This window comes from Aquila chrysaetos, chromosome 13, assembly GCF_900496995.4.
Source record: "Aquila chrysaetos chrysaetos chromosome 13, bAquChr1.4, whole genome shotgun sequence".
Lineage (NCBI taxonomy): Eukaryota > Metazoa > Chordata > Aves > Accipitriformes > Accipitridae > Aquila > Aquila chrysaetos.
In genome coordinates, this window is record NC_044016.1 from 34,266,035 (window position 1) to 34,280,493 (window position 14,459).

The 14,459-nt window shown below is 41.7% G+C and overlaps 1 protein-coding gene across 1 annotated transcript in view; it reads left to right on the top strand.

The window, feature by feature from the left end:
* The first annotated feature begins 246 nt into the window (after positions 1-246).
* The window catches only part of THBS2 (thrombospondin 2), a 35,112-nt gene continuing 20,899 nt past the window's right edge, over positions 247-14,459 (top strand). The window contains exons 1-9 of the mRNA XM_030035939.2: positions 247-460; positions 1,653-1,727; positions 2,644-3,200; positions 4,743-4,827; positions 9,285-9,478; positions 10,275-10,415; positions 10,667-10,763; positions 11,963-12,133; positions 12,988-13,164. Of these exons, the coding sequence (XP_029891799.1) occupies positions 454-460; positions 1,653-1,727; positions 2,644-3,200; positions 4,743-4,827; positions 9,285-9,478; positions 10,275-10,415; positions 10,667-10,763; positions 11,963-12,133; positions 12,988-13,164 (1,504 nt within the window). The 5' untranslated portion in view covers positions 247-453. The remainder of the gene's footprint in view (positions 461-1,652; positions 1,728-2,643; positions 3,201-4,742; positions 4,828-9,284; positions 9,479-10,274; positions 10,416-10,666; positions 10,764-11,962; positions 12,134-12,987; positions 13,165-14,459) is intronic.

A 14,459-nucleotide genomic window follows, 5' to 3' on the forward strand; every position in this document is an offset into this window, starting at 1 on the left:
CCCCCCCCCGCTCCACACCGCGGAACCCGGGGCACGACGGCGCGCTCGGCCGCCCCTCCCCGCCAGCCGCGCGTCCGCTCCCGGAGGGGAGGGCGGCGGAAGCCGAGACCGAAAGACCGCAGAGGAGGGAGCGGAGGGCGGTAGAGGGGGGGCGAGCGGGGAGGGAGGGCAGGGATGGGAGAGGTAGGAGAGGGAGGGAGACAGGGGGGAGGGGGGGGCGGGGGGGGGGGGGGGGGTGGGTGGGTTATGTCACCGCCGCGGAGGGGGCGAGCCGGGGGCGCGCCCCGGCGCCGCTGATTGACAGCGGGGCCCGGCCCGCAGCCCATAAAGGCGGCGGCGCGGGGCGCGGGGCCGCGGAGGGACTTGCGACGGCGGCAGGGCACCGCGCTCCACTCCCCACCGGCCTCGCCCCGCCAAAGCCTCAGCTCGCCGTCGGCTTCCCCCCCCCGCCCCATGCCAGGTGAGGCGGGAAGGCGCCGTGTCCCGCCGTGAAGCCCCCTCCGGGGCGCGGGGTCGGGGCGAGGGGGGGGGGGGGCTGCTCTCGCCGCCCGGCCGGAGCTCGCCGTGGGGCAGCCGGCTGGGCGCCCCGCGCTGCCGTCCCCCGCAGTGGGGACTCGGGGTGGCGAGGGGAAGAGGAAGGGCCGTGCCCCGGGGAAGGCTCGGCGGGGGCGGTGTGCGGCACCTGTCCGCTGCGCAGCCGCGCCCGCCGTGTTCGGCGGGGGCCGCGCCGGAGCCGTCCGGGCAGGGTCCCGCGGGGTTTGTGAGGTAAAAGCCGGCTTGCAGGCGTTCGCCGGGAACTGGCTGTAGCGGTGATACCTCGGGCTGACAGATGCGAAGGGTTCCCCGTAGGAGAAAAGGAGCCGCGGACAGGAGAAGGTGGCATCCCTGAGCCCTCACAGAGATGTGCGGCGTGGGTAGGGCTGTAGCCGGGGCAATGGCCGGCTGCGCGTTCCCGGGAATGCCGGCCGCTCCATTCATTGGGAGTGCAGACACACACGAGGATGCAATTACGTGGCTCACGGCTGCTGAGTGGTTCGGGGCAGAAGTGGCATCACGTTAAAAGTCACTTTATCCAGCTGTGGTTGCGTACAGAGGGTTGTAAGAATGGGTCAGTGAGATGAGGTTGTATATATATACAGGAGAGAGAGAGGAGTTTGTGTGATGGCAGTGAAAAAGGTACTGAAAAGTACCCCAGGTACTCAGAACCAGCACCTAGTGAGATCCCATTATCCTACAAGGAATTTCAGCTGAACGTCGTGCTCCAAAGTAAAGGTGCAGCTACTGGTGTGCTGTATGTCATGTAATGTGGTGCGGTCCCTATGCCAGCTACTGAAATATCGTGGAGAAAATAATAGCATGTATAGTCTGTATGTCTTTTGGTTTTTATTATTAAGGACATTTATTTACATAAAAAGGAGCTTTGTCGTCCAGAATTCTTCTTCCCTTTACTTGATGTCATGTTTTACTTCTGGCATCAAGAATAACCCCTGAATAAGTATTACAAGAATCGGACAAGACAGAACTTCTGTTTTTATATATATAGTTGCTTATAATGAGAGTTCTGTTTATGGCATTTCATGAAGTAAATGAAAATATTTGTAGTTGATAAATATTATTTCCCTAATACTTACTAATTCTTGGTTTATTCATAGGAGTTATGCTGCAGAGGAGGGGGCTGTTGTGGCTTGCTGTCTTGATAACCCTGTGGGTTTCCTCAAATGCTCAGGGTAAGTTCTGACACTTCTTAACTAGATACAGAGTAAAGCTAAAAGTTGGTGTAGAACATTGGCTTACCTGAACTACAGTGGGAAAAGTCATCAGATATGTTTTTTGTAGAAGTGCCTGGAATAGTAGTTGCTGGGGGTATTTTTGGTAGATACATCTTACCACTGCTAAATGAAGATTCCCCAATAAATATCCAAAACCTGCTTTCTTTAGAAATTATTGATCAAAATGTACAGAGTCTCAGAAATAATTGCTATTATACTTTCCTCTGCGGTGGAAATGTATGGTGAAATTTACATAAACTGACTCACTGAATAGGGTGAACATTTTAAAAACATAGAGAAACAGACATCTACAGACTAAATATAAGTAAACTGGCACAGTGCCAGACCCTCATTTACATCTGACTTCTTGGCCTGAATCTTTAAAAAGCAAATCTCTTGCTTCCTGTTGTCATGTGGCCACGTCGCTTCTCATAATTTGATTTTTATTAGCTGATAGTCAAAATATAGATGTTGGCTCAACTTCCTTATCCCTTCATATATATTAAACATATTTAATGAATACATTGTTACATGCATCCATGTGTAGGCAGATACATGATATACAGCATGTATGTATATATATACAAGTGTGTATTATATAGTGCTGTAAAATATATAGCCATATGTTTAGTTATCAATCAACCTACACACATAGAAGGAGAGAGTTGTCATGTAAATGAAAATGGCAGGTGGAAAATATGATTCACTTGCATGCTAGTAGGAACAGTTCTGTTTGTGGAAGTAGGAGAGTACTGGGTTTACTCTGCTGGTCCTTACACCTGTCATACAATTGAAGTTATGAAGTATAGCGTGCAGAGTTGTTTCTTGTAAGACTTTTTGTAGACACATTATCACACAGCGTTAACTTTTTCAGATGGTGACAAGGAAGAGGAGATTACCTTTGATTTACTTCAAATCAGTAACATAAACCGAAAGACAGTTGGAGCAAAATTGTTTCGGGGTCCAGACCCCACTATCCCAGCATATCGTTTCATTCGGTTTGACCACATACCGCCATGTAAACCAGAGAAATTAAAAAAGATTGTCAAACTCATACGGCAGAATGAGGGCTTTATCCTTTCAGCCACCCTGAGACAGGACAGGCAATCTAGAGGCACTATCCTTGCTTTAGAGGGTCCTGGCATCAGTGAGAGGCAGTTTGAGATCATTTCCAATGGCCGGGCCAACACCCTGGACCTTATCTATTGGGTGGATGGCTTCCAGAACGTGATTTCCCTGGAAGACGTGGACCTCGCTGACTCACAGTGGAAGAACCTCACCGTGCAAATAACAGGCGAGAACTACAACCTCTATGTTGGCTGTGACCTTATTGACAGCTTCATCCTGGAGGAGCCTTTCTACGAGCAGCTGAAAGCAGAGAACAGCAGAATGTATGTGGCGAAAGGGTCCATTCGGGAGAATCATTTCAGGGTAGGTAAGCTGGAGAAACTCGGGTCTCTGGTGAGGTAAGAAAGTAACTGCAGGTAGTTTGAGAAGATACAATAGGTGCAGTTTTGTTCTCCCAACGCCTCTTCGATTTGATGGGGTCACAGGTGTTCCCAACCAGAATTTCTCCAGAGTGTGTTTTTATTCATTACTGGTTTTGTGTTGTGTGAATTTGGGGTTCCTGGAAGCAAAGGACTGGTAAAGCAAGGTCTAGATCCAGGAAAAGTGCACAAAACCAGTCTATGGGCTTTCCTATGCAACCATCCACTTTCTTTTCCAGATGTAAGATTTCTAAACATGTTGCACTTTTGTGGTGATTTGTAGAATTCTTTGGAGACTTCTTGAAGAACTATTTTTCCATTGAAATCTATCTATTCAAGTCATAAGAGCCTGTCAATATTTATAAATTTTATTTGAAAGAGGAAGAAAAAAAAAGAATTTTTAATGGAGCTGAAGCATGTGGTGTTGGTCCATCCCCTAACAGAATATCTTGGTTTGCCATTCTGAATAACCTTTTGTTTCAATTTAAAAAAAAAAAAAAAAAGAAAAAATTGAACACAAATTAGAACAAAATGTTTTGATCAGTCCTGTAAATGAGATATTTTTTTTTTCTTTTTGTGGAAACCGTTTATTGTTTCCCTTTTGTTTTAAAATGAAGCAATCACAAACTTTCTGGTTTTCCTATAAAATGAAAATTACGTCCTGCCTCATATAGTGATGTGATCTAGCCCAAGTGCTTTGAGAATGGCTTCTTTTCACTCAGAGCTGAAATCAGACTTGAACTCATGGCTTCAAAAATTTCAAAGTGCCCTTTCTTTCTCATGCTGTTGTGCCATCTAGTTGTCAGCCAGAGCGTGACATGCTGAAGTGTGGTTCCATGGGGTGACCAGTTTTGGCAGGGAAGCTAGAAGTTCTTGCCCACGGTCTCTCCGTTCCTGCCTCCATGGCTAAGTTTCTCCATCAGTTGTGCTCATAGAACTGGTTCTGGAGCTGTACTGTTAAGTGGGTCACTGAAATAATCTGTTTTTAAAGTAATTTTTTTCTTCTTTGAGTTTTTTTCTAAGTGAAACAGATACCAGTCTGTTTTTATAGCGTTGTCTCAGGGTAGTGTCAGCACAATTGAGGAGGCAGTGAAGTACGGTGCATGGGAATGGCTGGATAAGGATGGAAGTGCAATGGGGCAGGAACTTCAAAAGTTGGCTTTGACCTCATGACGAATGTCTCGTAGAACTAGTCTAAAAAGTGCGCTATGAAAATGGAGATTTGAGCTCATAGCTGATTAATAACTTTTATTATGACTTATTTCAGAACATAACTAATTTTGTTGCTTATTGAAATTGTATATAACAAAACTATAAACACATTTTTTTTCAGTGTGTGTCAGGTTTAATGCCTTATAGATTGTTTTTTGCATATTTACTTATGGCTGAATCCAGTCAGTAGCATGGGATTGAGACAGATCAGTTATTAGTTACTCCCAAAATGATCTAAATGTTTTTTAATTATTTTTTATTATTATTATTACAGGGTCTTTTGCAAAATATTCAGTTAATCTTTGATACTTCAATAGAGGATGTTCTGCGTAAAAAAGGATGCCAGAGAAGCCAGTCAAGTAAGGCTTTTTTACCTCATTAATACTGTTCAGTTGACTCTGAAAATGAGAAATGTCAATGGTGACATATTATCCTGAAACCATGCAACAGATCCCTTTGAAATGCAAAAGAAAATGAGTTGCTTTTTGGTGGTAAAAAGAACATACTTTTTACCTGTTTTGAGATACCATTTCTACTCTCTAGCCTACTATTTTAGTTCTTACTGCTTAGGTTTAGAACTCTGAGCCTCTGTTTCTAAGTTGGGAGGAAAGCTGTCAAGCAAGAAGTTAATAGAAATAGAAGGAAAAATGCATATGTTTGAAAATGTCTACATTCTTTCCATGAGATGTCCATGATTCTTTGAGCACAAGGCTGGTAATGTTGCTTATGAATTCTGCTCCTGACTCTCAATGGGCCCATGAACAAGTCTGCAGGTCTTAAAAGACACTGAATTCCTCGGCAGTAGGAAGTTTGTTGACTGAAAGAGGCTTTGGGTTTGAGTTCCAGAGCATTGTTAATCAAAACAACCTAAGGCAAATAAAAAAATAAAGAGGTATGGAAGGCATGTATGTGACAGGTTGACGTGTGTTCTTGTTAGTCCAGTTCATGGTGACCTCACCAGGAGGGGAGCCCTCTGTGCGTGGGAGTATATTGGATTCATCATGAAAGAGTTATGAAAATTTGTCAAGTATGCACTAAGGTTTTGTACTTGAGCTCACGAGAGGTGCTGGCTATTTTACTTTCCAGTGTTTGTAACTGGCAAGAGCTCAGTCAAGAATCAGAGACAACTGAGTCCATCCGAGGAATGTGGTGGGTGCACAAGGCAGTCAGGACTTCAGGGTTTTATTTGAAACTCCTCCCATCTGAAATGCCATTATTTCTGTCACTCGCTAAAACATATGACGTAGAGCAAATCAGTTAAGCAGACTGTATTCAACCTTTTTCCTTGTTCATGCAAAACCCAGAAATTAAGCAGTAGCAGGTCTTTACTTCTTCAAAGGGGGCCAGAGTACTGATACTTTGTCATAAAAAGTCTCTGAGATACGTAAACGTGTGTATATATATGTATGTATATATCTATATAGGGGTGCGTATATATGTATACGCACAAAAAATTTAACTGAGCTTGCTAGTCTGTTTTTAAATCTTCCTAAAGGATATTGGTTGGTTATTTCATATGTTCCAGAGCTGTGCCCGGGTGCAGGACCTCAGACACAAGTGTGACAATGTGTTAGAAATGAGTCATGTGGGCTGGAATAGAAGTGGCCTTAGATGGCACAGGCAAGAAGGCGTGCCCTCATTTTTTGATTGTCTTCTCTCCCAGCCAAGCTGTTTTCTGTACTCAGAAACTACTCAGAACTACTGATCACTAGTTTTCAGCTTCGTTAGTGGGAGAAAATGTTTGAGGAGCAGAACAGCTGTGGGAAAATAGAACATATATTTAGGTCTAATTGTAATCTGAATAAAAGAGAAGGATGATTTCAGGAAGGATGCAGTTCAGCTATCCCGCTTCATTTACTGGTGGAAAGAAAATTCCCAGAAGTGGAGGTAGAACCTTGAGGGCACATTCAGCAGTCAGAGGCAGAACAGTCTCAGTCAGGAGGATGGGATCCCTAGGTGTAGACAGATTGAACCAGCAAAACCAATGAAAGACAGTGTCTACAAATCTTTTATATTATTATTGGTTGACTACCACAAAGGGAAACAGTGTGACCAAGTGTTTTGGAATATCACCAAGTAGAAATGGGATGTTACTGTACTTCTACTGTGAAGAGGAAGCCAATGGGAGCTTAAAGGGATAATTGAGTTCTGCATGCTGAGACATACCTTAGGAGGAATTCTTACACCCTTCAGTTGTTGCAGCTGTAAGCAACAGATAATATTTGCTTAATGTATTTTTATCACATCTGTCAACTACCAAATTTTCAGGTCTGATACATTATACAGATTTGGGGTTCTTTGTTTTATCCTTACTGGGAAGTATTTAGCAAATAGTTCAATTCACAGTATCTTTACTTTTACTTTGCAACACCAAGAGAAATCTACAAGATGGAAATTACTTGTCCAACAACAGAAGAGGGCTAATAGCACACTGTGGCTTGAGGCCATCAAAATTACTTGAGAGGCTTGTTACATGCATGGCTGATTTTCTGGCATTGCCTATCCAGCTTAATTACCACAGCTGAAAAGCCATGGGCGATATGTTACTGACCACAAGGTACATATTTTCCCATTTTGATGGCCCACTCGTTGAGCTGAGGTACAGGCACTATGGTGCCATGTTTATGTGTGAGTGTCCCATAACAACATGGCAGATGTTACCAGTGAAGTGCCCTCAGCTCTGAGGACACAAAAAGCCTGCTGCTTTTTCAGACACAGGACTGTGTTTTTCTTCTGTATCTTTAATCCTAGTATGAGAATGTGAGGTATGGTGAAATGGTAGCTTGGGAATTGCTGTTGGGTTGAGAGTGGGAAAGGATCTCCGTAGTGTGGTGGCTGCAAATACTTTAGGCAGGACTTACACACAGCGCTGGATAGGAGAGATGGCAAAAACACGCCTAAATAGGCACATCAATAAAATCCCTTCTTCAGCTAGATCAACAGAATGACATTTGCATATGTGAAAGGATGCACATTCTGCTCTTCTGGTTTCTCATTTTAAAGATAATCATGTGGTCCTTAGGAAATTAGCAGGAAGCCAGCAGCAGAGGACTGATTTCCCAGTGATCCCCAGGCATCTTCTTTCAGTCACTGCCAAGTACCAGTAGGAAGTGTGGATTTAGTTCTTCTAACATAGTTTTGGTTTATGTTTCCTGCTGAGATTGCAGCTTTATTAATGTCCTCAGAATGTTCCGGTCAAGGCACACTCCGTGTTGGCTTGAAAAATATGAAATTAATGACCTGAGAAGTGCTATGGGGGAATCTGAGAAACCTAGTGTTTCAATGTGGTAGGAAAATTGCATTCTTTCCAAGGAATCAAAAAGCAGCTGAAGTAAACAGTTATGACACAGAGAGTTCTGATCTGCTATGTGGAATATTGGTTTTCTCCCATCCTGTAAGTGAAGCTGGACAATTACTTCAACTCTGGAATACTGCGAACAATTTTTTGTAGACCTTGGCTAGCGGCAGATACTTCATAGCTAATTTAAAAGCACATCAAGCCAATCATTTCAAGTATGGTTGAGAAGTAATTATTTAATGTCATCTTATGGGTTGGTTCTTTGTTCTTTTATTTTCAGCCTTCTAAATGAATGAAGAATACTTTGCTCCCATTTTCATTGCTTGTACATTTAAATATAACACTTTACATTGTATAGTCAAGCATCAAATCAAGCCCTCAAAATTTTTAAAGTGTTGCCACCTTCTGTGACGTGTCAACTATTGGCGTGTTTTGAAACATATGTTTTATGGCACACGTTCCTGTGCTGATTTCTTCTTTTTAAATTGCTATATCCTTTGCTTCTCCTTTCTGTTTGGTAACCTTGAGTTATTACAACATTACTAAATCTGGTAAACAAGTCTTTATCGAGAGGCAGGGCAGTATGGATTTCTGTATAGCTGATACCAAGTTTGAGTGTACCATGGAGTCCTTAGAGAAAGCTTCCATGGAATCCATAAGATATTTACCTGGTGGAGATTTAAATGCTTAACAGACTACAGACTGTTTTATTTAGTTATCTATGTTCTTTTTTTATTAATTACTGCTGATGCTCTTTGTTGTATTCTTTTTCAAGAATTTGCTATATGGACAGGGGCGTCTTTTAAACTGATATTAGAACACGTCCAGTTCTCCCTGTATAACGCACACAAAGTTCTGTTTTAATTATGATCTGCCTGATGGAGGAGTGCTTGAAGTGACAAATCAAATATTCAGCCCAATCTTAGCTTGACTTCCATTTCACTTCAGAATTAAACTATCATTATAACAGCTCCTCTGAGTTTTAACACCAGGCAGTGCAACATAGAGCAACCCAGAGTCTGGTATAAATTGCATAATGGTCCGAATTCGATGCAAGTAGCCATGGAATTTATGGGCAGAACACAGACAATGACTTTCTGCAAGGAAACTCTTTCCCCTGCCTTTTTCTCTGCATCGAGCAAATGTGATAGGTCATGAAAAAATCTGAAACCTTTCATGGCTCTGAATGGATAAAATGGGTTTGCTTTTTTGATACTGTGTCCTTTTGTTATGCCTTCTTCATAAATTAATGTGTTGCAGTGCCAACAATGTTTTAAAGTGAGGGCCGTGTGAGACACAGCTTGGCTCTTAATTTTGAAAAGGGAAAGCCTATAATTGGAACCAGCTGACATCTAACCCCTCTCTTTTATTCATGGGTATAATCTAGCATGAAGCCATGCCAAAGTAGATGTGTTTAAACCCTACCCATGGGTGCCAATCTGTGATTTCAGCAGGAATCTGTAATCTGTGGAAGAACTTTGTATATGCTGCTCTTCTCTTTCCTTCTCGTGCTGCCAGCTGAAGTGAACACCATCAATGAGAGCACTGAAATCCTTCATTTGAGCCCTGCTGTCACAACCGAGTACGTGGGTGAGAAATCAGAGAAGGCTGAGTTCTGCGATCGCTCCTGTGAAGAGCTGGGAACGATGTTCACAGAGCTCACTGGCTTGCGCATCGTGGTGAACAACTTAGCTGATAACCTCCAGAAAGTGGTAGGTACCTGTAAGTCTGAAGAACTGAAGGAGGTCTGCTGTGCAGTGCTCTTTCCTTCTTTGTTTTATACCAGAGGCAGTTAATAGATATTTCTGTATTGCATGTGTATACCTGTTGGTATATCTACATAATGTAGAGATGACTTACATTTTCAAAGTGACTAGTTAGGTAGTTCTTGAGTATAACACCTTCATGAAGGCTTGGTTTTCACAGGCTGGGTTCAGAAGAGCACACACACATGCACTCATACACAGAGGAGATCAATCCTCTTAAAGGTTACTGCAGGTTTGGGAATCGAAAGCTGACAAACCCAACCTTGGCTGTGTACTGTTAAAGCGTTATTGCCATGCTTATACCATTTATGAATACATCAGGGTACCTAAACTGTAATTAAATGTATGGGATTTTCATCATAGAAGTATGATGGTGACATTTTAGTGAACTCTGCCCCTCTTCTTGTGAATCAGTTAATTCTTTCTGAAGGTAGTTTATTACTATGCCATATGTCTCAGGACTAAAATCTTCCCATCTAAAGATGAGCTGTACTAGCAGAAAGCAAAACTGCTAAGAACATATTTTCCTTAGTATTATGTGACTGTGTTTGTAATAGTATCTGAAGAATTGCTGTGCAGCATTGTGGTACCTGGTATCATCTTCTGTATGTACATAAATATGTAAAAATACACTTTTTTTTTAAATGGAAGAATTAAATCCAGTAGTGTCTCATTTAAGTGTTTATTTAAAACTGTTTGCTTACAAAGTACACAATTTGTTTTCATTTACTTCATCTTCTAGTCTGAAGAGAACCAAATTATGTGGGAATTGATTGGGCCTAACAAAACACTGAAGAACCAGTCGGTTTGCTGGCAGGATGGCCGTGTCTTTGCAGATAATGAAAGCTGGATTGTAGATAGCTGCACCAAGTGCACCTGCCAGGTAAGGTTTTGGAAACATCCTCCTTCTCTGCAGAAATGGGTAGTGGGTTTAATCCAGCCCAGCTGTCCAGGTCAGGTCACATTTACTCAGAGCTTTGCCCAGTCTTACTGATATTTATAAAAAGTAGTCCCCATGTCCACGACAGTTAGAACAAATGAAAGAGTTTCCACACATGAAACTTCCCCAGATGCCCACCTTTATTTGCCTCGGTATGTGAGCCTAAGTCAGTAAGTTGATTTCTCTGCCTGTAGGATTCTAAAATTGTGTGCCATCAAATCACCTGCCCAGCAGTCTCCTGTGCCGATCCATCTTTTGTTGAAGGTGAATGCTGTCCAGTCTGCTCTCACTGTGAGTATTTAGCCAAAGAGAAGGATACTCTTTGGCAATATTTAAAATCATTACTAGTGTGCTGGAAATGTCAAAATGAGTAAGAGGTCAAGGCAGGTAAGATCAAATATAAAACTTAAAGGTATACAAAGATCATATGAAGTAACTTGGCTGCTTGAAGTTACCTTCTGGAAGAGTTGGTGTCTCTTCAGTGATTATATTGGTTACTTAGAAGTAAGCTGATAATTTGCCTAGCTAAGTGGGACACTGAAGGTTAGATGCATGCACCTCCCCAGTCATGTATTCCAAGGCTGGACATTCTGATTTTTGTTGGTTTGCAGTAGCACTGTGCACTATTGTTTCTTTTCCATACTGCCTGGTTAAAGCAGATGAACATAGGTTAGGATGTTTCCTTGTGGAGGACGTTTAAGTTCTAGATGAAAAGTTTCATACAGTTTGATGCAATATTTATTACGAGTGCAAGGTTTTTTTCCCTCTCTGTTATTGCCATTCTGTTACTGTTTTATTTCTTCTCCGTCATATATCCTCTTTTGGTGTAATGCTTTACTTAGGAACCCTGACAATCCCTTCCACATTTAAGACAATATTGCAGTCTGTGAACTAGACTTTGGAGTGACGATAGGTTTTAATGATTTCACTGATTTAAGTGACTTCAGTGTGGGTTCAGTACATTTCACTCTGTAGTAGAAAGGTCTGTTAAAGAAGAAAATGGTTGCTTAGATATTCTGAATAAAAATGCATCGGAATATACTCAGAGGTTTTTTGCCTATTCAAAGCATAGGGCATATTCTTTTACAGTGTGCTTTTCATCATGTTCACCATTATGTTGTGTTTAGAGGTGGGGCCGCATCTTATCATATTGACCTATATTCTGAAGTCAAAGGCAGTTGGGACGTGAGTTTTTGGCTCTGTCCATTCTTCAGATAAGGTGTTCTTCTTCCTCCAAAGGTCAGTGCCTCGTGCAAACAGACTGCGCACAAGTTCATGAAGATCCAGGACTCTTATCTGGGCTAACCTCTCATTACATTAAACCATAATTCCCTAACTGCAGTGGCAGCTTGGGGAAGGAAAATTAGAAAAAGAGAGATCTAAAGGACAAAGAACATGTTCTACAGAAAAAGAGAAGTTGAAAATCTTCTGAATAGGATAATAGAGCGACTTTCAATGCTAAGCACTTTTTCTTACCTTTTGCTCTGCAGCTGATGACAGCGAGGAAGGCTGGTCACCATGGTCAGACTGGACAAAGTGCTCAGTTACCTGTGGCTCTGGGACTCAGATGCGAGGAAGGTCATGTGATGTCACCAGGAGTGCTTGTACAGGCCCGCACATCCAGACAAGGATGTGCAGCTTTAAGAAATGTGACCATCGCAGTAAGTAGTAAAATTTGTCCCTTTTTTAAAGCTTCTTTGGACATCTCTAAGCAAAACCAAGCTTAGTCTGGATTTGCTATGAATGCTCACTGGTCAGGATGGTATGTATTTGAACACTTATATGTGCATAATTAAAGTAGCTATCATTAGATTCTTTGTCATCACCCCCTTTCAAATATTTCTCCTTTTCCTGACCATTTAATAGGTATGTGCATTCTGGGCTCAGCTCTGTTAAACAAAAAGATAGTGGGTGATCATTTCTTGAACATTATGAGCTGGAGTCTCTTGTTTGAAGCCACTTTGGAGACAACACTCAGTTCATAATCACGATACATAGGGTCACGTTTTCATCTGCCATTCGTTCATGATTGGCCCATTCCATTAGCTTAGTAGTGTTTAGGAATACAGTAATCATAGAAGACTTTTGCAAAGTATCAAACTGCTTTTATATTTAAGGCATTTAGAAGGGTCATACTCTGTCTCCAGAACTGTAGTTAATACTATTGCAGGTAGCTGCTATATCCAGGCTACTTTAGTACCTAAGGCTATTGCTGAAGCTGCTAGATGTCCAAATGTGCATTTTAAAGAAGTGTTTGTTTCATTGGAACAAGTTTAGTTTTAAGTAGAATATCTAACATCCATGTTAGTCATATGTTAGTCACTGAGATTCTTAAGCAAGCTGTGCTTGAATGCCTGAGCTGACATGCTGGGCTTTGTAAGCGACAGTGGTAGAAAAGAGATTGGACATGCATCAGATGTAGTGAGAGGCTTATGAGAAAGTTAACTTCACAAGTGAGTTTGTACTACTGCTGCAGGTGGGCTATTTCCTTGAGTTTTGCTCTTTTCTCTGACAGTACGTCAAGATGGTGGCTGGAGTCACTGGTCTCCCTGGTCTTCCTGTTCAGTTACCTGCGGAGTCGGAAATATCACCCGCATCCGCCTCTGCAATTCCCCTATCCCCCAGATGGGTGGGAAAAACTGTGTGGGAAGTGGGCGTGAAACAGAGAAGTGTGAGAAGGTTCCATGTCCAGGTACGTCTGTGGTCCAAGGTGATGCAATAATATTCCAGCTGAATTTCTTCTCTTTATTCATATCTAAATTACAGTGAATTTCTATGACAGAAGATATAATTTGTAGCTTAGGGGTGAAATAATACACAAGGGTGCTTTTAAAATGAAGACAACGAGGCAGTTGGAGGTTTTGTAAACCTCCCAAGTTATGATTTGGCTTTAAACATTCAGAGGTTGAGAAATTTTCATTTTATAACTTAGTGATTTATCTCTGCATATCAAAAATATAAACACTTTCTATCTAAAAGGAAGCTGATACTGTACATGTTAGGAATAGACATATAGTCCCCCAATAGCCAGGTTTCTTTGAAAGCATGCATACATATTTTATACATACTCAACACATGTAATTGTTATAATTCTTTCTTCCTCATCTACACTTTTTAACCTTTTTAGAGACCATTCATTCCACTCACTTTTACTTTCCTTTCATATAACTTTTCCTCACTTTTTTCCCTTTGTATATTTTTCTTCATTCCCTCCTCTGTTTAGCCTTTCCTTTCTACTTACAGGCTATGAGCTTGAAACTGTTGTCAAGCTTCTAACCCAATAGTACTTAAATAGCTATACACAATTCATCTATTTTTTGATCTACCTGTGCATGCTAAGTTAGTGAAAAGGTTATTTATTTAAGGACACATACCATTGCCCTTACATTTTTTTTGCAGTACCACGAACAAACACAGAGTTTGGTTCAAAGATGTTTGTATTTCAAGAAAATTCAGGTTTGATGACAACAGGATCAGTAGAGTTGTACCACCATAAAACGTGCAGAAGAATCATTGAAATAAGTTATTTATACTGAGTCAAGCAACACTATTGAAGATACACTGATGAATGGATTACATACAAAACAAGAATAATAGCTGCAACCTTACTGAGCATACAGTTGCCATAAAAAAAGCCACAGAGCTCAGGTTTGGCTCAGCACAAGTTTGTATCCTGTGGTCACACCCTGCTTTGTGTACAAAATGAAAGCTTAGTAGGGAGCTTTGAAGGCACTGTATTTGTTCTGATCAACTTAAATGAAAATACACCATGCCAGTGGGCACGGCATGTTGTTTTGAATTATTGGCCAAAAAATGCCTATAAAGCAGTTGGGTATTTTTTATTTGCTTGTTTGTTTCTGAAATACTGCTATCTCAGTGTAAGGCTTTGCCAGCATCTTTCTTCCTATGTGCGTAGTGAGAAACTGTCTCCAGTCAGGGATCTGAAGAAAGGGTTGTTGTCATTGGCACCAAATGTTGTCCCCAGTA